Below are 21,980 nucleotides of genomic sequence, written 5' to 3'. Positions count from 1 at the left end.
TACTCAAACCTGTTTGTGGTTCCCAAAAAAGAGGGAACTTTCAGGCCAATCTTGGATTTAAAGATCCTAAACAAATTCCTAAGAGTTCCATCGTTCAAAATGGAAACTATTCGGACAATCTTACCCATGATCCAAAAGGGTCAGTACATGACCACAGTGGATTTAAAGGATGCTTACCTTCACATACCGATTCACAAAGATCATTACCGGTATCTAAGGTTTGCCTTCTTAGACAGGCATTACCAGTTTGTAGCTCTTCCATTCGGATTGGCTACGGCTCCAAGAATCTTCACAAAGGTTCTGGGTGCCCTTCTGGCGGTACTAAGACCGCGAGGAATTTCGGTAGCTCCGTACCTAGACGACATTCTGATACAAGCTTCAAGCTTTCAAACTGCCAAGTCTCATACAGAGTTAGTTCTGGCATTTCTAAGGTCGCATGGATGGAAAGTGAACGAAAAGAAGAGTTCTCTTTTTCCTCTCACAAGAGTTCCATTCTTGGGGACTCTTATAGATTCTGTAGAAATGAAGATTTATCTGACAGAAGACAGATTAACAAAGCTTCTAAATGCATGCCGTGTCCTTCATTCCATTCAACTCCCGTCAGTAGCTCAATGCATGGAGGTGATCGGCTTAATGGTAGCAGCAATGGACATAGTTCCTTTTGCACGTCTACATCTCAGACCGCTGCAATTGTGCATGCTGAGTCAGTGGAATGGGGATTACTCAGACTTGTCCCCTACTCTGAATCTGGATCAAGAGACCAGAAACTCTCTTCTATGGTGGCTTTCTCGGCCACATCTGTCCAGGGGGATGCCATTCAGCAGGCCGGACTGGACAATTGTAACAACAGACGCCAGCCTACTAGGTTGGGGCGCTGTCTGGAATTCTCTGAAGGCTCAGGGACAATGGAATCAGGAGGAAAGTCTCCTGCCAATAAACATTCTGGAATTGAGAGCAGTTCTCCATGCCCTTCTGGCTTGGCCCCAGTTAAAGACTCGGGGGTTCATCAGGTTTCAGTCGGACAACATCACGACTGTAGCTTACATCAACCATCAAGGAGGGACAAGAAGCTCCCTAGCAATGATGGAAGTATCAAAGATAATTCGCTGGGCAGAGTCTCACTCTTGCCACCTGTCAGCAATCCACATCCCGGGAGTGGAGAACTGGGAGGCGGATTTCTTGAGTCGCCAGACTTTTCATCCGGGGGAGTGGGAACTTCATCCGGAGGTCTTTGCCCAAATACTTCGACGTTGGGGCAAACCAGAGATAGATCTCATGGCGTCTCGCCAGAACGCCAAACTTCCTCACTACGGGTCCAGATCCAGGGATCCGGGAGCGGTTCTGATAGATGCTTTGACAGCACCTTGGAACTTCGGGATGGCTTATGTGTTTCCACCCTTCCCGCTGCTTCCTCGATTGATTGCCAAAATCAAACAGGAGAGAGCATCAGTGATTCTAATAGCGCCTGCATGGCCACGCAGGACTTGGTATGCAGATCTAGTGGACATGTCATCCTGTCCGCCTTGGTCTCTACCTCTAAGACAGGACCTTCTGATACAGGGTCCATTCAAACATCAAAATCTAACTTCTCTGAAGCTGACTGCTTGGAAATTGAACGCTTGTTTTTATCAAAACGTGGTTTTTCTGAGTCGGTTATTGATACCCTGATACAGGCTAGGAAGCCTGTTACCAGAAGGATTTACCATAAGATATGGCGTAAATACCTATACTGGTGCGAATCCAAAGGTTACTCCTGGAGTAAGGTTAGGATTCCTAGGATATTGTCCTTTCTACAAGAAGGTTAAGAAAAGGGTTTATCGGCTAGCTCATTAAAGGGACAGATCTCAGCTCTGTCCATCTTGTTACACAGGCGTCTGTCAGAATATCCAGACGTCCAGGCCTTTTGTCAGGCTTTAGCTAGGATCAAGCCTGTGTTTAAAGCTGTTGCTCCGCCATGGAGTTTAAACTTAGTTCTTAACGTTTTACAGGGTGTTCCGTTTGAACCCCTTCATTCCATTGATATAAAATTGTTATCTTGGAAAGTTCTGTTTTTAATGGCTATTTCCTCGGCTCGAAGAGTCTCTGAGTTATCAGCCTTACATTGTGATTCTCCTTATCTGATTTTTCACTCAGACAAGGTAGTTCTGCGTACTAAACCTGGGTTCTTACCTAAGGTAGTCACTAACAGGAATATCAATCAAGAGATTGTTGTTCCATCCTTGTGTCCAAATCCTTCTTCAAAGAAGGAACGTCTTCTACACAATCTGGATGTAGTTCGTGCCCTCAAGTTCTACTTGCAGGCAACTAAAGATTTTCGCCAAACTTCTTCCCTGTTTGTCGTTTATTCTGGACAGAGGAGAGGTCAAAAAGCTTCTGCTACCTCTCTCTCTTTTTGGCTTCGTAGCATAATACGTTTAGCCTATGAGACTGCTGGACAGCAGCCTCCTGAAAGAATTACAGCTCATTCCACTAGAGCTGTGGCTTCCACTTGGGCCTTTAAGAATGAGGCCTCTGTTGAACAGATTTGCAAGGCTGCAACTTGGTCTTCGCTTCATACTTTTTCCAAATTTTACAAATTTGACACTTTTGCTTCTTCGGAGGCTATTTTTGGGAGAAAGGTTCTTCAGGCAGTGGTTCCTTCTGTATAATGAGCCTGCCTATCCCTCCCGTCATCCGTGTACTTTTGCTTTGGTATTGGTATCCCAGAAGTAATGATGACCCGTGGACTGATCACACATAACAGAAGAAAACATAATTTATGCTTACCTGATAAATTCCTTTCTTCTGTTGTGTGATCAGTCCACGGCCCGCCCTGTTTTAAGGCAGGTAAATATCTTTTAAATTATACTCCAGTCACCACTTCACCCTTGGTTTCTCCTTTCTCGTTGATTCTTGGTCGAATGACTGGGAGTGACGTAGAGGGGAGGAGCTATATGCGGCTCTGCTGGGTGAATCCTCTTGCATTTCCTGTTGGGGAGGAGTTATATCCCAGAAGTAATGATGACCCGTGGACTGATCACACAACAGAAGAAAGGAATTTATCAGGTAAGCATAAATTATGTTTTTCTGTGACACTAAGCTATGGTTGGGCACTTTTTTATAAAGTTCTAAATATATGTATTCAAACATTTATTTGCCTTGACTCAGGATGTTCAACATTCCTTATTTCAGACAGTCAGTTTCATATTTGGGATAATGCATATGAATAAATCAATTTTTTTCTTACCTTAAAATTTGACTTTTTCCCTGTGGGCTGTTAGGCTCGCGGGGGCTGAAAATGCTTCATTTTATTGCGTCATTCTTGGCGCGGACTTTTTTGGCGCAAAAATGTTTTTTCTGTTTCCGGCGTCATACGTGTCGCCGGAAGTTGCATCATTTTTGACGTTCTTTTGCGCCAAAAGTGTCGGCGTTCTGGATGTGGCGTCATTTTTGGCGCCAAAAGCATTTAGGCGCCAAATAATGTGGGCGTCATTTTTGGCGCTAAAAAAATATGGGGCGTCACTATTGTCTCCACATTATTTAAGTCTCATTATTTATTGCTTCTGGTTGCTAGAAGCTTGTTAACTGGCATTTTTTTTCCCATTCCTGAAACTGTCATTTAAGGAATTTGATCAATTTTGCTTTATATGTTGTTTTTTCTATTACATATTGCAAGATGTCCCACGTTGAAACTGAGTCAGAAGATACTTCTGGAAAATCGCTGCCTGGTGCTGGAGCTACCAAAGCTAAGTGTATCTGCTGTAAACTTATGGTATCTGTTCCTCCAGCTGTTGTTTGTACTGTTTGTCATGACAAACTTGTTAATGCAGATAATATTTCCTTTAGTACTGTTACATTACCTGTTGCTGTTCCGTCAACATCTAATACTCAAAGTGTTCCTGATAACATAAGAGATTTTGTTTCTAAATCCATTAAGAAGGCTATGTCTGTTATTCTTCCTTCTAGTAAACGTAAAAAGTCTTTTAAAACTTCTCATTTTTCAGATGAATTTTTAAATGAACATCATCATTCTGATTCTGATAATGGTTCTTCTGGTTCAGAGGATTCTGTCTCAGAGGTTGATGCTGATAAATCTTCATATTTATTTAAAATGGAATTTATTCGTTCTTTACTTAAAGTCCTAATTGCATTAGAAATTGAGGATTCTGGTCCTCTTGATACTAAATCTAAACGTTTAGATAAGGTTTTTAAATCTCCTGTAGTTATTCCAGAAGTTTTTCCTGTCCCTAGTGCTATTTCTGAAGTAATTTCCAGGGAATGGAATAATTTGGGTAATTCATTTACTCCTTCTAAACGTTTTAAGCAATTATATCCTGTGCCATCTGACAGATTAGAGTTTTGGGACAAAATCCCTAAGGTTGATGGGGCTGTCTCTACTCTTGCTAAGCGTACTACTATTCCTACGGCAGATGGTACTTCCTTTAAGGATCCTTTAGATAGGAAAATTGAATCCTTTCTAAGAAAAGCTTACTTGTGTTCAGGTAATCTTCTTAGACCTGCTATATCCTTAGCGGATGTTGCGGCAGCTTCAACTTTTTGGTTAGAAGCTTTAGCGCAACAAGTAACAGATCATAATTCTCATAGCATTATTATTCTTCTTCAACATGCTAATAATTTTATTTGTGATGCCATCTTTGATATCATTAGAGTTGATGTCAGGTATATGTCTCTAGCTATTTTAGCTAGAAGAGCTTTATGGCTTAAAACTTGGAATGCTGATATGTCTTCTAAGTCTACTCTGCTTTCCCTCTCTTTCCAGGGTAATAAATTGTTTGGTTCTCAGTTGGATTCTATTATCTCAACTGTTACTGGAGGGAAAGGAACTTTTTTACCACAGGATAAAAAATCTAAAGGTAAATTTAGGTCTAATAATCGTTTTCGTTCCTTTCGTCACAACAAGGAACAAAAACCTGATCTTTCATCCTCAGGAGCGGTATCAGTTTGGAAACCATCTCCAGTCTGGAATAAATCCAAGCCTTTTAGAAAATCAAAGCCAGCTCCTAAGTCCACATGAAGGTGCGGCCCTCATTCCAGCTCAGCTGGTAGGGGACAGATTATGTTTTTTTCAAAGAAATTTGGATCAATTCCGTTCACAATCTTTGGATTCAGAACATTGTTTCAGAAGGGTACAGAATTGGCTTCAAGATAAGGCCTCCTGCAAAGAGATTTTTTCTTTCCCGTGTCCCAGTAAACCCAGCGAAGGCTCAAGCATTTCTGAAATGTGTTTCAGATCTAGAGTTGGCTGGAGTAATTATGCCAGTTCCAGTTCTGGAACAGGGACTGGGGTTTTATTCAAATCTCTTCATTGTACCAAAGAAGGAGAATTCCTTCAGACCAGTTCTGGATCTAAAAATATTGAATCGTTATGTAAGGATACCAACATTCAAAATGGTAACTATAAGGACTATCCTGCCTTTTGTTCAGCAAGGGCATTATATGTCTACAATAGATTTACAGGATGCATATCTGCATATTCCGATTCATCCAGATCACTATCAGTTTCTGAGATTCTATTTCCTAGACAAGCATTACCAGTTTGTGGCTCTGCCGTTTGGCCTAGCTACAGCTCCAAGAATTTTTACGAAGGTTCTCGGTGCCCTTCTGTCTGTAATCAGAGAACAGGGTATTGTGGTATTTCCTTATTTGGACGATATCTTGGTACTTGCTCAGTCTTCACATTTAGCAGAATCTCATACGAATCGACTTGTGTTGTTTCTTCAACATCATGGTTGGAGGATCAATTTACCAAAAAGTTCATTGATTCCTCAGACACAAGTAACCTTTTTAGGTTTCCAGATAGATTCAGTGTCCATGACTCTATCTTTGACAGACAAGAGACGTCTAAAATTGATATCAGCTTGTCGAAACCTTCAGTCACAATCATTCCCTTCGGTAGCCTTATGCATGGAAATTCTAGGTCTTACGACTGCTGCTCATTTTCCCATGCGGCCTCTTCAGCTCTGTATGCTGAACCAGTGGTGCAGGGATTACACAGATAGCTCAATTAATATCTTTAAAACCGATTGTACGACACTCTCTGACGTGGTGGACAGATCACCATCGTTTAGTTCAGGGGGCTTCTTTTGTTCTTCCGACCTGGGCTGTAATTTCAACAGATGCAAGTCTTACAGGTTGGGGAGCTGTGTGTCTCTGACAGCACAAGGGGTTTGGGAATCTCAGGAGGTGAGATTACCGATCAATATTTTGGAACTCCGTGCAATTTTCAGAGCTCTTCAGTCTTGGCCTCTTCTAAAGAGAGAATCGTTCATTTGTTTTCAGACAGACAATGTCACAACTGTGGCATACATCAATCATCAAGGAGGGACTCACAGTCCTCTGGCTATGAAAGAAGTATCTCAAATTCTGGTATGGGCGGAATCCAGCTCCTGTCTAGTTTCTGCGGTTCATATCCCAGGTATAGACAATTGGGAAGCGGATTATCTCAGTCGCCAAACGTTACATCCGGGCGAATGGTCTCTTCACCCAGAGGTATTTTCTTCAGATTGTTCAAATGTCGGGTCTTCCAGAAATAGATCTGATGGCTTCTCATCTAAACAAGAAACTTCCCAGGTATCTGTCCAGATCCAGGGATCCTCAAGCGGTAGCAGTGGATGCGTTGTCACTTCCTTGGAAGTATCATCCTGCCTATATCTTTCCGCCTCTAGTTCTTCTTCCAAGAGTAATCTCCAAGATTCTGAAGGAATGCTCGTTTGTTCTGCTGGTGGCTCCAGCATGGCCTCACAGGTTTTGGTATGCGGATCTTGTCCGGATGGCCTCTTGCCAACCGTGGACTCTTCCGTTAAGACCAGACCTTCTGTCACAAGGTCCTTTTTTCCATCAGGATCTCAAATCCTTAAATTTAAAGGTATGGAGATTGAACGCTTGATTCTTAGTCAAAGAGGTTAATACTATGTTACAGGCTCGTAAATCCGTATCTAGGGAGATATATTATAGAGTCTGGAAGACTTATATTTCTTGGTGTCTTTCTCATAATTTTTCCTGGCATTCTTTTAGAATTCCGAGAATTTTACAGTTTCTTCAGGATGGTTTGGACAAAGGTTTGTCTGCAAGTTCCTTGAAAGGAGAAATCTCTGCTCTTTCTGTTCTTTTTCACAGAAAGATTGCTAATCTTCCTGATATTCATTGTTTTGTACAAGCTTTGGTTCATATAAAACCTGTCATTAAGTCAATTTCTCCTCCTTGGAGTTTGAATTTGGTTCTGGGGGCTCTTCAAGCTCCTCCGTTTGAACCTATGCATTCTTTGGACATTAAATTACTTTCTTGGAAAGTTTTGTTCCTTTTGGCCATCTCTTCTGCCAGAAGAGTTTCTGAATTATCTGCTCTTTCTTGTGAGTCTCCTTTTCTGATTTTTCATCAGGATAAGGCGGTGTTGCGAACTTCTTTTAAATTTTTACCTAAGGTTGTGAATTCTAACAACATTAGTAGAGAAATTGTGGTTCCTTCATTATGTCCCAATCCTAAGAATTCTAAGGAGAAATCATTGCATTCTTTGGATGTAGTTAGAGCTTTGAAATATTATGTTGAAGCTACTAAGAATTTCCGAAAGACTTCTAGTCTATTTGTTATCTTTTCCGGTTCTAGGAAAGGTCAGAAGGCTTCTGCCATTTCTTTGGCATCTTGGTTGAAATCTTTAATTCATCATGCTTATGTCGAGTCGGGTAAAACTCCGCCTCAAAGGATTACAGCTCATTCTACTAGGTCAGTTTCTACTTCCTGGGCGTTTAGGAATGAAGCTTCGGTTGATCAGATTTGCAAAGCAGCAACTTGGTCTTCTTTGCATACTTTTACTAAATTCTATCATTTTGATGTGTTTTCTTCTTCTGAAGCAGTTTTTGGTAGAAAAGTACTTCAGGTAGCTGTTTCAGTTTGATTCTTCTGCTTATAATTTCAGTTTTATAAGATTTAAACTTTGTTTTGGGTGTGGATTATTTTCAGCGGAATTGGCTGTCTTTATTTTATCCCTCCCTCTCTAGTGACTCTTGCGTGGAAGATCCACATCTTGGGTAGTCATTATCCCATACGTCACTAGCTCATGGACTCTTGCTAATTACATGAAAGAAAACATAATTTATGTAAGAACTTACCTGATAAATTCATTTCTTTCATATTAGCAAGAGTCCATGAGGCCCACCCTTTTTTTGTGGTGGTTATGATTTTTTTGTATAAAGCACAATTATTCCAATTCCTTATATTTATGCTTTGCACTTTTTTCTTATCACCCCACTTCTTGGCTATTCGTTAAACTGATTTGTGGGTGTGGTGAGGGGTGTATTTATAGGCATTTTGAGGTTTGGGAAACTTTGCCCCTCCTGGTAGGAATGTGTATCCCATACGTCACTAGCTCATGGACTCTTGCTAATATGAAAGAAATGAATTTATCAGGTAAGTTCTTACATAAATTATGTTATATATATATATATATATATATATATATATATGTGTGTGTATGTATGTGTAAAATATATATATGTGTGTGTGTATGTATGTGTGTGTATATATATATATATATATATATATATATATATATATGTGTGTGTATATATATATATATATATATATGTGTGTGTGTGTATATATATATATATATATATATATATATTGTGAGTAAGTATAGCACAGAGCTAAATGAAGAACTCTATTTTTTTTAATCTTTTTTTTTAAAGGGACATTAGCTTAAAGGGACAGTCTACACCAAAATTATTGTTGTTTAAAAATAACACCTTTACTACCCATTCCCCCAGCTTTGCACAACCAACATTGTTATAATTGTTATATTAATATACTTTATAACATTTAAACCTCCAAATTTCTGCCTGTTTCTAAGCCACTACAGGCAGCCTCTTATCACATGCTTTTTGCATTAGCTTTTCACAAGAGACTGCTAATTCATGTGTGTCATATAGATGACATTGTTCTCACTCCCATTGAGTTAGTAGACTGTCCCTTTTATCTTTTTTACTGCGCCCCCATAAGTCTATTGTGTGAATTTGCTCCCATGCTATTCAAGCAGATGTTAGCACGCACTATACTATTGCATAGGCAATACAAAAATTACTTTTTAATATGAACTCAAATATGGAAGAGGTTTGAGTGTTTAATCTTTTTGTATAAGCTCTTGCATTGCAGAATTACCCCTATAAGACCAGTATTTGTATTTCTTGTTATTATTAAAAAACGGTATTAATATTATTTTGCATTTAATGAATTATATATAATGAAAGGCACTTAAGATGTGTCCCTCACTAATGTTTGATTCATATTAGGCCTGTGCATTTGGAGGTTTCAGATGCCTCCGAATGTGGAAGATGGCAGCGTTTCCCACCGTTTGGCTCTTTTTGGAGTCAGATTTCTGTGTGTGAATGTGCAACACACTATGGTGTGGATTTGCACATATCTTACTGTGTTGCACTCTCACGAGAAGAAACCCGGCTCTGAAAAGATCCAAATGCTGCCAGCGGCCGCTTACCACATTTGGAGGCATCTGAAACCTCCTATTGGTTTGGTTTTGCAGTTGGTCAAAAAATTCCCTTAGTAAATAGGATCAAATCTAAAACTGTAAAGTGAATTGTGGTGCAGGGATTGACGGACGGTATATATGTGCTTTAAAGGGTACTTATTGATATAGACTTTATAGGGCTGTAACTAACGATTATTTTCATAATCGATTAAGCCAGCGATTATTTTTTTGACTAATCTGATAAAAAACAAAAACAATATTTTTTTCCTATATTTAAAATAAAATCCGCATACTGAGTGTTACATATATAACCTTCAGACCGCTACTCCTTAACTCGTCCGCCACCTCTGAGGCGGCGGACAGCAATCATCCCGATCCGATCTAGATGATTGACACACCCTCTGCTAGCATGGCCGAGAATCTGCAGGGTGCGGCATTGCACAAGCATTTCACAATGAATGCTTGTGCAATGATAAATGCCGACAAAGTATGGAACCGGATCATGTCTGCCCGCACATTGATCAATTGGACCCAAAACTTTACATTAACACTGTGTCCAATTTGTAAACAGCAGAAAACCTTTTTATAATTAACCCCCCCCCCCATAAACTGTTTGAAAAGTGGTAGCTCTATAAAGAGGTAGACTATAACTGTTTATAACACTCAGTTATTCATTATTTCAGAAACGTTGCATTGAAATGTATAAATATCAACATGTCGACATGTTTCTGGCTGAGGCTGGCTCTCTTTTTGCAGCTATTTTGCCTGCAGCAGAAAAGAGACACTCAGATGGCGCTGAGTTGCCTGAGATGCACAAGTAGGGTTTTGCCAATTTTGCCTAGGTGGAATATATCTTTGTTAGCTCTCCACCAATGCAAAGGGCTTTCCTCCTTGACAAGAGGCCTCTCGACAAAATAAGCCTGGACTTCATTCAAACATAAAAATATCTTGAATATTTATATGCAATGGAAATAACCAGCTATAAGGTTAGGGAAAAAAATATCTAGTCCACTCTTAAAATAACAGATATATACTTATAGAGGTTGAATCTGGTACATATAACAATTTATTAAAAATAAAAGCAAAACTATTTCAAGTCAATAGCACTAAGGACTATATATATCAATAACAGGACAAAGCCTTGCACATTTATCTATACAGTACATATAATCAGCAATAGCAAGCAATCAGTCAATAATTGTGCAAACAGATAATAGTGCACATTCAAATCTAGGACTAGGTGTAAATTTCAAGCTTGGCATTATTTCATGCAAAGCATAGTCCCAAATTATCTAATTTAAAGGGACATTAAACCCCACATTTTCTTTCATGATTCAGATTGAGAATACAATTTTAAACAACTTTCTAATTTACTTCAATTATCTATTCTATTTCATTCTCTTGGTATCATTTGTTGAAGGAGCAGCAATGCACTATTGGTTTCCAACTGAACACGTGTGAGCCAATCACAATCAATAGATATATATATATATATATTTATATATGCAGCCACCAATCAACAGCTATAACCTAGGTTCTCTGCTGCCCCTGAGCTTGCCTAGATAAACCTTTCCAAAGGATAACAAAAGAATGAAGCAAATTAAATAATAGAAGTAAATTGGAAAGTTGTTTAAAATTGTATCCTCTATCTGAATCTTGAAAGTAAATTTTTAGGTTTCATGTCATGTCTTCATGTCCCTTTAATATAAACAATCAAAATGATGACAAAATGATGAATATTTTATTTCTGGGTTGTGCATAAGCCAGGTGTAGTTGTAAACTTATACTGTCCTGAAAAAATGAAAAGTAAAATGTCTAGACGTCCTTTAGGCTAAGGGCCTAACCATAAAACACAATACCGTGTGCAGGAGCTCAATGGAGTGAATCAGCTGGTGCCTTGCACAGACCAACTAATTGCAAACCAACTAATCGATTATGAGATTTGTTGACAACTATTTTCATAATTGATTATTAACGATTATATTGATTAGTTGTTGCAGCTCTACTTTATAGTCAAGGCAGAATTAAATATTTCATTGCTCTATAGCAGCTATACATCTAGCCTATCACCGAGTATTAATATCCAGACACTAGGTTTTCAAACAATTTAAGAGTGGTGCTTGTTGCTAGGGAACAAATTGACTTTTTTTTCTTGTAACTGTGGCTGCCCTGCTGATGTAAAATCATGTGTAAGTTTAGAAATGCATTAGATAAGTTGAACGATTTGTTCCCCTTAGGTTACCTATGCAACTAGCTTTATTTTAAGCTTTTTATGTCGTTCTTTTAAAATGTAAAAAAAAAAAAAAAAAATTGTCAGTTTTGTATTCTTTGTTGTTGTTGTTGAAAGTACAGTTATGGAATTGGTAACTTTTTAACAATATTACATTCTTCTTGATTGTTTTTAAAGGACATTTACCATAATGTTCCATTTATATAATTTGTGTATTAGTGGGATTACGAGTTGTGTCATTCACATTTAGCGAGAACTTCCTCTAGGAATACATCTAATGCACTTTAGCAATGCACTCCTACTGAATTACATGTATCAATATTGATATAAAGGTCACATGTTCATTTTTAACAGTATCGTTCATCTTTTTTATAGATTAATCCATGCAGCGCTATGGAATTTTGCGGCGCTGTACAAATAACAGATTATAATAAAATAAGAATGCACTGGGAGTGTGGAATTATAAGCTCACAGCACATTAGTGCATTCAACAACAGCAAATAAATAAATCATAGGGTATTGAAAAAAACACTACTTCCCTAAGGACATACGTATAAAGACAGCTGTGTGGCAACTGCAGCAGTGATTTTAATCAAATGCAACTTTTGTTAGCTTTCTACATTAGTTTACCTTTTTTCAAAATACATAAATTCATTTATTACCACTTTTCTGCAATTAACAGAAACTATAACCTAGTTATAAAAATGACTCGGTATAGTAAGTGTTTAATTTTTTTTTATTGTTTGAAAATGATTCTTTCCTGTAGTTGATTTTTCATTCTAGTATTAGCAAAGCCAGGAAGACATGGAGGGCTTTAGTTCAATGTGTAATTCTTAATCTGATTCGTCAATAAGCTGTTCTTCCACTTTCTGATTTTTCTTACGATGAGAGCACTAGTATGTCTTGCAGCTGAAGCGTACATGTCGAGAAATGAAAGCAGAAAATGCCTGGTAACAGCTAGAAGAGGAAAGAAAATGCCATTACAGACTAACACAGTTGTATTAAAATTCCATTCCAGTATCAACTCTGCTGGTAAAATGCTAATGCCCCACTTAAACCTATTTGTCTTTAACTGCACCCGTATTGCCCCTCCCTAGAGAGCTACTCTTGTCGTTCGCATTAGCCCTCTTGGTAAGGCTTGGCCAACCTTTGTCTCAGGGACCATGATGTAGCCTTCCAAGCAACTTTATTGTCCCACCATAATTTCCAAGCAAAATATTGTGTGTGCACCTCCTGTTGATGATTTTACATGGCTATACTGTTGAGTTCCACTATATAGCGGCATACCTATAACATATTTCAGCATGGAGATTGACACATGGATTTGCATGCTGGAGATTAATCAAGAAAACTTCTCTTTTAGCAGTGAAAATGTATGGACAAGTGGCACAAACCATGTTGGTTAGTGGTCACTCCACACACAACAACTGTCATAGATATTACTAGGTCTTTAAATGATTAGTTAACATTTTAGGAGCAATTAGCTGATGACAGTGCAAGAGCTGATAATTTTACCAGGGTTCCCTACACAACTACAATTTGATTTGGTTCATCTGCTTACTTTATTGAGCTCTTAGGGATCTAGTCAGCAACCCATGGTAGACTAGATGGGAACATGGGGCTCAGCATTATAAGCCTCCCCTTTTGTTATAAATGTTTGCTTAGTTGTCCCTCTCTCTTCCCTACTTCTCATATCCAAGCCTGGGATAGGAGATGGGGAAAGAGATGGATTTTGTAGATAGGCAAAAGAGTATTATGTGCTTTGACTGCCTGGTCATCTGTTCATTAGGGGATAGCACATTTTAGTGATTATGTAAAGTTACCACAGATGTGCACCCATCAATTGAATTATGTTTACCACAGTAGCTGTGGCAAAGTAAAAATGTATTTCTCTTGTAAGGTGTATCCAGTCCACGGATCATCCATTACTTGTGGGATATTCTCATTCCCAACAGGAAGTTGCAAGAGGACACCCACAGCAGAGCTGTAATATAGCTCCTCCCCTAACTGTCATAGCCAGTCATTCTCTTGCAACTCTCAACAAGCTAGGACGTTGTAGGAGAGAGTGGTTAAATATAGCTAGTTTATTTTCTTCAATCAAAAGTTTGTTATTTTTAAATAGTACCGGAGTTGTGCTATTTTATCTCAGGCAGTAAAGAATCTGCCTGAGGTTTCTATGATCTTAGCAGGTTGTAACTAAGATCCATTGCTGTTCTCATATGTCTGAGGGGATTACACAGATGAGGTAAAACTTCAGCGAGAGAATGGCGTGCAGTTTGCAGTAATCAGGTATGTGCAGTTATAATTTTTTCTAGAGATGGAAAACACTAGAAAATGCTGCTGATACCGGATTAATGTAAGTTAAGCCTGAATACAGTGATTTAATAACTACTGGTATCATGCTTACTCCCAGGGGTAATACCCTTATGATATTGCAATATAAAACGTTTGCTGTATATATGCTTTGGTGATAAAACTTTATTGGGGCCTAGTTTTTTCCAAATGGCTGGCTTAAATTTAAACTAGAAACAGTTTCCTGAGGCCTTCCACTGTTGTAGTATAAAAGTTACAGTTGGTGCAGTTAAAATTACAAACTGTGACATCCAGCTTCCCTCAAAGGCCCTCTGAATGCTATAGGACATCTCTAAAGGGCCCAAAGGCTTTCCAAAGTCGTTTATTGGGGAAGGTAGGGCCACAGCTTGCTGTGGCAGTTGGTTGTGACTGTTAAAAAACGTCTATTTCGTTTTTTTTATCCGTTTTTTGAACTAAGGGGTTAATCATCCATTTGCAAGTGGGTGCAATGCTCTGTTAGCCTATTATACACACTGCAAAAATTTTGTTTGATTTACTGCATTTTTTTCCACTGTTTTTCAAATTCTGACAAAATTTGTTTCTCTTAAAGGCACAGTACCGTTTTTTATATTTGCTTGTTAACTTGATTTAAAGTGTTTTCCAAGCTTGCTAGTCTCATTGCTAGTCTGTATAAACATGTCTGACATAGAAGAAACTCCTTGTTTATTATGTTTAAAAGCCATGGTGGAACCCCCTCTTAGAATGTGTACCAAATGTACTGATTTCATTTTATGCAATAAAGATAATTTTCTGTCTTTAAAATTTTTTATCACCAGAGGAATCTGACGAGGGGGAAGTTATGCCGACTAACTTTCCCCACGTGTCAGACCCTTTGACTCACGCTTAAGGGACTCGCGCTCAAATGGCGCCAAGTACATCTAGGGCGCCCATAGCGTTTACTTTACAAGACATGGCGGCAGTCATGGATAATGCACTGTCAGCGGTATTAGCCAGACTACCTGAACTTAAAGGTAAGCGGGATAGCTCTGGGGTGAGACAAAATGCAGAGCATACTGACGCTTTAAGAACCATGTCTGATACTGCCTCACAGCATGCAGAAGCTGAGGAAAGAGAGCTTCAGTCAGTGGGTGATGTTAATGACTCAGGAAAGATACCTGATTCTAATATTTCTACATTTAAATTTAAGCTTGAACACCTCCGCATGTTGCTTAGGGAGGTTTTAGCTGCTCTGAATGACTGTGATACCATTGCAGTGCCAGAGAAATTGTGTAGACTGGATAAATACTTTGCAGTGCCGGTGTGTACTGATGTTTTTCCAAATACCTAAAATTTTTACAGAAATTATTAATAAGGAATGGGATAGACCAGGTGTGCCGTTTTCTTCCCCTCCTATTTTTAGAAAAATGTTTCCAATAGATGCCACCACACAGGACTTATGGCAGACAGTCCCTAAGGTGGAGGGAGCAGTTTCTACTCTAGTAAAGCGTACTACTATCCCTGTCGAGGACAGTTGTGCTTTTTTTTTTTTTTTTAGATCCAATGGATAAAAAAATTAGAGGTTACCTTAAGAAAATATTTATTCAACAAGGTTTTATCCTACAGCCCCTTGCATGCATTGCCCCTGTCACTGCTTCTGCGGCGTACTGGTTTGAGTCTCTGGAAGAGGCTTTACAGGTAGCGACTCCATTGGATGACATACTTGGCAAACTTAGAGCACTTAACCTAGCCAATTCTTTTATTCTGATGCCATTGTTCATTTGACTAAACTAACGGCTAAGAATTCTGATTTTGCTATACAGGCGCGCAGAGCGCTATGGCTTAGATCATGGTCAGCTGACGTGACTTCAAAATCTAAGCTACTTAACATTCCCTTCAAGGGGCAGACCCTATTCGGGCCTGGTTTGAAGGAGATTATTGCTGATATCACTGGAGGAAAAGGTCATGCCCTTCCTCAGGACAGGTCCAAATCTAGGGACAAACAGTCTAATTTTCGTGCCTTTCGAAACTTCAAGGCAGGTGCGGCATCAACTTCCTCTAATGCTAAACAAGAGGGAACTTTTGCTCAATCCAAGACGGTCTGGAGACCAATCCAGACCTGGAAAAAAAGTAAGCAGGCCAAAAAGCCTGCTGCTGCCTCTAAGACAGCATGAAGGAACGGCCCCCTATCCGGTAACGGATCTAGTAGGGGGCAGACTTTCACTCTTCGCCCAGGCGTGGGCAAGAGATGTTCAGGATCCCTGGGCGTTGGAAATTATATTCCAGAGATATCTCCTGGACTTCAAAGCTTCCCCCCCAAAAGGGAGATTTCACCTTTCACAATTATCTGCAAACCAGATAAAGAGAGAGGCATTCTTACACTGTGTACGAGACCTCCTAGTTATGGGAGTGATCCATCCAGTTCCAAAGGAGGAACAGGGACAGGGTTTTTACTCAAATCTGTCTGTGGTTCAGAAAAAAGAGGGAACCTTCAGACCAATTTTGGATCTAAAGATCTTAAACAAATTCCTCAAAGTTCCATCATTCAAGATGTAAACTATTCATATCATCCTACCAATGATCCAGGAGGGTCAATATATGACTACAGTGGATCTAAAGGATGCTTATCTTCACATTCCGATACACAAAGATCATCATCGGTTTCTCAGGTTTGCCTTTCTAGACAGGCATTACCAGTTTCTAGCTCTTCCCTTTGGATTAGCTACAGCCCCAAGAATCTTTACAAAGGTTCTAGGGTCGCTTCTGGCGGTCCTAAGGCCGCGGGGCATAGCAGTAGCCCCTTATTTAGACGACATCCTGATACAGGCGTCAAACTTTCAAATTGCCAAGTCTCATACGGACGTAGTACTGGCATTTCTGAGGTCGCATGGGTGGAAAGTGAACGAGGATAAGAGTTCTCTATCCCCACTCACAAGAGTTTCCTTTCTAGGGACTCTGATAGATTCTGTAGAAATGAAAATTTACCTGACGGAGTCCAGGTTATCAAAGCTTCTAAATTCCTGACGGGTTCTTCATTCCATTCCGCGCCCTTCGGTGGCTCAGTGTATGGAAGTAATCGGCTTAATGGTAGCGGCAATGGACATAGTGCCGTTTGCACGCTTACATCTCAGACCGCTGCAACTATGCATGCTCAGTCAGTGGAACGGGGATTACACAAATTTGTCCCCTCAACTGAATCTGTACCAAGAGACCAGGGATTCTCTTCTCTGGTAGCTATCTCGGGTCCATCTGTCCAAAGGTATGACCTTTCGCAGGCCAGATTGGACAATTGTAACAACAGATGCCAGCCTTCTAGGTTGGGGTGCAGTCTGGAATTCCCTGAAGGCTCAGGGATCGTGGACTCAGGAGGAGTCTCTCCTTCCAATAAATATTCTGGAACTAAGAGCGATATTCAATGCTCTTCAGGCTTGACCTCAGTTAGCAACTCTGAGGTACATCAGATTTCAGTCGGACAACATCACGACTGTAGCTTACATCAATGATCAAGGGGGAACAAGAAGTTCCCTAGCGATGTTAGAAGTTTCAAAAATAATTCGCTGGGCAGAGATTCACTATTGCCACCTATCAGCTATCCATATCCCAGGTGTAGAGAACTGGGAGGCGGATTTTCTAAGTCGTCAGACTTTTCATCCAGGAGAGTGGGAACTCCATCCGGAGGTTTTTGCACAACTGATTCATCGTTGGGGCAAACCAGAACTGGATCTCATGGCATCTCGCCAGAACGCCAAGCTTCCGTGTTACGGATCCAGGTCCAGGGATCCCAAGGCGACACTGATAGATGCTCTAGCAGCGCCCTGGTCTTTCAACCTGGCTTATGTGTTTCCACCTTTTCCTCTGCTCCCTCGACTGATTGCCAAGATCAAGCAGGAGAGAGCATCAGTGATTCTGATGGCACCTGCGTGGCCACGCAGGACCTGGTATGCAGATCTAGTGGACATGTCATCCTTTCCACCATGGTCTCTGCCTCTGAGACAGGACCTTCTACTTCAGGGTCCTTTCAACCATCCAAATCTAATTTCTTTGAGGCTGACTGCCTGGAGATTGAACGCTTGATTTTATCAAAGCGTGGCTTCTCCGAGTCAGTTATTGATACCTTAATACAGGCACGAAAGCCTGTCACCAGGAAAATTTAACATAGGATATGGCGTAAATATCTTTATTGGTGTGAATCCAAGGGTTACTCATGGAGTAAGGTCAGGATTCCCAGGATATTATCTTTTCTCCAAGAAGGTTTGGAAAAAGGATTGTCAGCTAGTTCCTTAAAGGGACAGATTTCTGCTCTGTCTATTCTTTTGCACAAGCGTCTGGCAGATGTTCCAGACGTTCAGGCATTTTTTTATCAGGCTTTAGTTAGAATCAACCCTGTGTTTAAACCTGTTGCTCCACCATGGAGCTTAAATTTGGTTCTTAAGGTTCTTCAAGGAGTTACGTTTGAACCTCTTCATTCCATAGATATCAAACTTTTATCTTGGAAAGTTCTGTTTTTGGTAGCTATTTCCTCGGCTCGTAGAGTCTCTGAGCTATCTGCCTTATAATGTGATTCTCCTTATCTGATTTTTCATACGGATAAGGTAGTCCTGCGTACCAAACCTGGGTTCTTACCTATGGTGGTATCTAACAAGAATATCAATCAAGAGATTGTTGTTCCATCCTTGTGTCCTAATCCTTCTTCGAAGAAGGAACGTCTATTACACAATCTGGACGTGGTCCGTGCTTTAAAGTTTTACTTACAAGCTACTAAAGATTTTTGTCAAACATCTGCTTTGTTTGTTGTCTACTCTGGACAGAGGAGAGGTCAAAAGGCTTCGGCAACCTCTCTTTCTTTTTGACTAAGAAGCATAATCCGCTTAGCCTATGAGACTTCTGGACAGCAGCCTCCTGAAAGGATTACAGCTCATTCCACTAGAGCTGTGGCTTTCCACTTGGGCCTTTAAAAATGAGGCTTCTGTTGAACAGATTTGCAAGGCGGCGACTTGGTCTTCGCTTCATACGTTTTCAAAATTTTACAAATTTGATACTTTTGCTTCTTCGGAGGCTATATTTGGGAGAAAGGTTTTACAGGCAGTGGTTCTTTCCATTTAAGTACCTGCCTTGTCCCTCCCTTCATCCGTGTACTTTAGCTTTGGTATTGGTATCCCACAAGTAATGGATGATCCGTGGACTGGATACACCTTACAAGAGAAAACACAATTTATGCTTACCTGATAAATTTATTTCTCTTGTGGTGTATCCAGTCCACGGCCCGCCCTGTCATTTTAAGGCAGGTAATTTTTAAATGTAAACTACAGTAACCACTGCACCCTATGGTTCCTCCTTTCTCGGCTTGTTTTCGGTCGAATGACTGGCTATGACAGTTAGGGGAGGAGCTATATTACAGCTCTGCTGTGGGCGTCCTCTTGCAACTTCCTGTTGGGAATGAGAATATCCCACAAGTAATGGATGATCCGTGGACTGGATACACCACAAGAGAAATAAATTTATCAGGTAAGCATAAATTGTGTTTTCTTGTTAAATATCAAACTCTTCTTATACTTTTTTATTGTAAATAACTTAGGCTATTCAAGGGCGCACCATGAGCCAGCATGAGCGAGACCTGCGTGTTGACTTGGGATTCCGGGGCATGCCAATGACTGAGGAGCAACGTCGTCAGTTTAGTCCTGGACCACGTACCACAATGTTCAGGATTCCTGAATTCAAATGGTCTCCAATGCACCAGCGTCTTCTGACAGATTTATTGTTTGCTCTGGAAACAGATGTACATGTTTGGAGAAGGTACCATTTTGTTGTATTTTACAGTTTTCTACACTTCATCCTTTAATTGGATTTTGACACCAGTGCAGTAACTCTGCCTTAGATTCATGGATACTAAATGTACTGTCTGTGACATAAATGACTAACTTTGGCATCTCCAGATGTTTGGGAACTACATTTCCCATGATTCTTAGGCACTCCACAGTCTAGTGGAGCATCATGGAAAATGTAGTTCTGGAATATCAGGAATGCAACTGTTACCCTTCACTGGTCTATGAAATCAGTCTTTTTTAGCGCTCATTAGCTCTTTGGTAGTTCTTTTTGAATAGATGCAATTGTAATGCAGTGAGGAATATCTGTATTTTTGAGGACAGGCGCTTATACACTTTTACAAAATGCACTACTTGCTTTTAAAGGGAAATAATAATAAAAACTGAAATGCATGCAAGCTGCACAATTGCTTTGAGAGCTTGTGTGCATAAAAAGTTTGTCATTGAGGCCTTTGCATCATATAAACCGTTGCTGAGTTTCTGAATAGGTTTGAAGGCAAGTGCATGGTGCACTCACAGCATATGTGAATATGCTGCTGAAACAGTGAACGTTTTTACTAAAAGCATTTTTACTAATAAAAATATATAGCATAAACGCTTCTATTCAAAACTCAGCTGCACTCCTAAATATTTCAGTTTTGACTTATTAGCAAGAGCGTTAGCATTCAGTACAAGGCATGTTCCCAAGTCTTTCCTGTACAGGACAATGGCTTTTGATTGGCGGACTTAGGGTGGCAATGAATTGTGATTGGTACTTTGTGTTTTATTCTTCTGTGACAGTTGTACACATGTACACCAGGGGAAATGCTCTAACAAAAATCATTATATTATTGCTTTAGAATTTTTTCATTCATTTTTTTTTCTTCAAACTATTTTTTTTTCTTTCTTTGTAACCCATTATTCTATACTGCTACTTTATCGAAACATATTTGACAGTTATAGAAAGTGGGGATTTCTTTGGAAGTGAAACAAACTATACAATTAACTCTTTGCTGCCAGAGAAGGCTGCAGCCGTTCCTTTGTTTAGGTGATAATAGCTCATAATCCCGTTTTTAAAAGCTGCAGTGTGGACAATTTTCAATTAGGTTCTGTACACAGACTATGCCAATGTTTTTTTCCCTCTAGAAATACACAGGTTACTAATGGTGGGTCATTGTAGATTTATTATGCTCTGAAATATATTAATTATGCATGAAACCTGCATTAAATTATATGTCTGTCTGTAAACAACCAGTGCGATCTCTTGCAAATTATTAATCACAGGGCCCTATAATAACTTGAAATGTACTAATGCAATAACTATTTTAATCTATAGCCATTCAACAAAATCTGTGATGGACTTTGTCAATAGTAATGAAAATATCATTTTCGTCCACAACACAATCCACCTGATTTCCCAAATGGTTGACAATATTATTATCGCCTGTGGAGGAATATTGCCTTTGTTGTCTGCAGCAACATCGCCAACTGTAAGTACAACACTTCCCTCTAGTGGTCATGTAATAGAATACATTTCAAAATATTCATCATTTCTATCCTTTAACGCTGAGCTTTCCAAACTTTTCATGTTGGCGACACACTTTTTAGACCTACGTCATTTCATGACACAGTAATTCAGTCATACTGGCAAACAGGAGGTTAAACTAACTTGTTTTAAGAGATACGGACACATACATAAATTATATAATAACGAAATGTATTTAAGTAACAGTAAGTATGTGCAAGAATTAAAAAAAAGTTTAATAACACCAATGGCTACTTACTGTTTTAATGAGATGTATGCGGTTGATGGGATGAACACAATTTCTGAATATTTGGTGGAATATTAGATAAAGACACTCGCATTTCATCATCAAGCATTTTTAAGTTTCCCCTTCCTATCCATATATCAAGAGCAGGAGCAGCAACGCAATACTGGGAGCTAGTTGCAAAAAAAACCCTACTGACTTCTGACTTCAGCTCAGCGTTTAAGCTGCCACCCTCAGAGCTCGGTGAGTCTGATTGACTACTGCCCGCGCTGCAAACACACTGCTATCCCACTCACTGACTACACATGCAGTCACGAGCCAATTAAGGAGACTACACGTGCAGTCAGGAGACAATGTGCCGCCGAAGCCGCCAATGGGAATAGTTTCAGTTCCCACTGAGCTGTGGCAATAGG

At 39.7% G+C, this 21,980-nt stretch overlaps 1 protein-coding gene across 1 annotated transcript in view; it reads left to right on the top strand.

Moving 5' to 3' along the window:
- Positions 1-21,980, top strand: part of NBEA (neurobeachin) — a 1,472,531-nt gene that overhangs the window by 612,701 nt on the left and 837,850 nt on the right. Inside the window, exons 23-24 of the mRNA XM_053708445.1 lie at positions 19,573-19,790; positions 21,135-21,288. Of these exons, the coding sequence (XP_053564420.1) occupies positions 19,573-19,790; positions 21,135-21,288 (372 nt within the window). The remainder of the gene's footprint in view (positions 1-19,572; positions 19,791-21,134; positions 21,289-21,980) is intronic.

The sequence above is a fragment of the Bombina bombina genome, chromosome 3 (genome assembly GCF_027579735.1).
Source record: "Bombina bombina isolate aBomBom1 chromosome 3, aBomBom1.pri, whole genome shotgun sequence".
In the NCBI taxonomy this organism is placed as follows: domain Eukaryota; kingdom Metazoa; phylum Chordata; class Amphibia; order Anura; family Bombinatoridae; genus Bombina; species Bombina bombina.
Note: the sequence above shows the minus strand (reverse complement) of the source record. Positions and strands in the feature narration are given on the sequence as shown.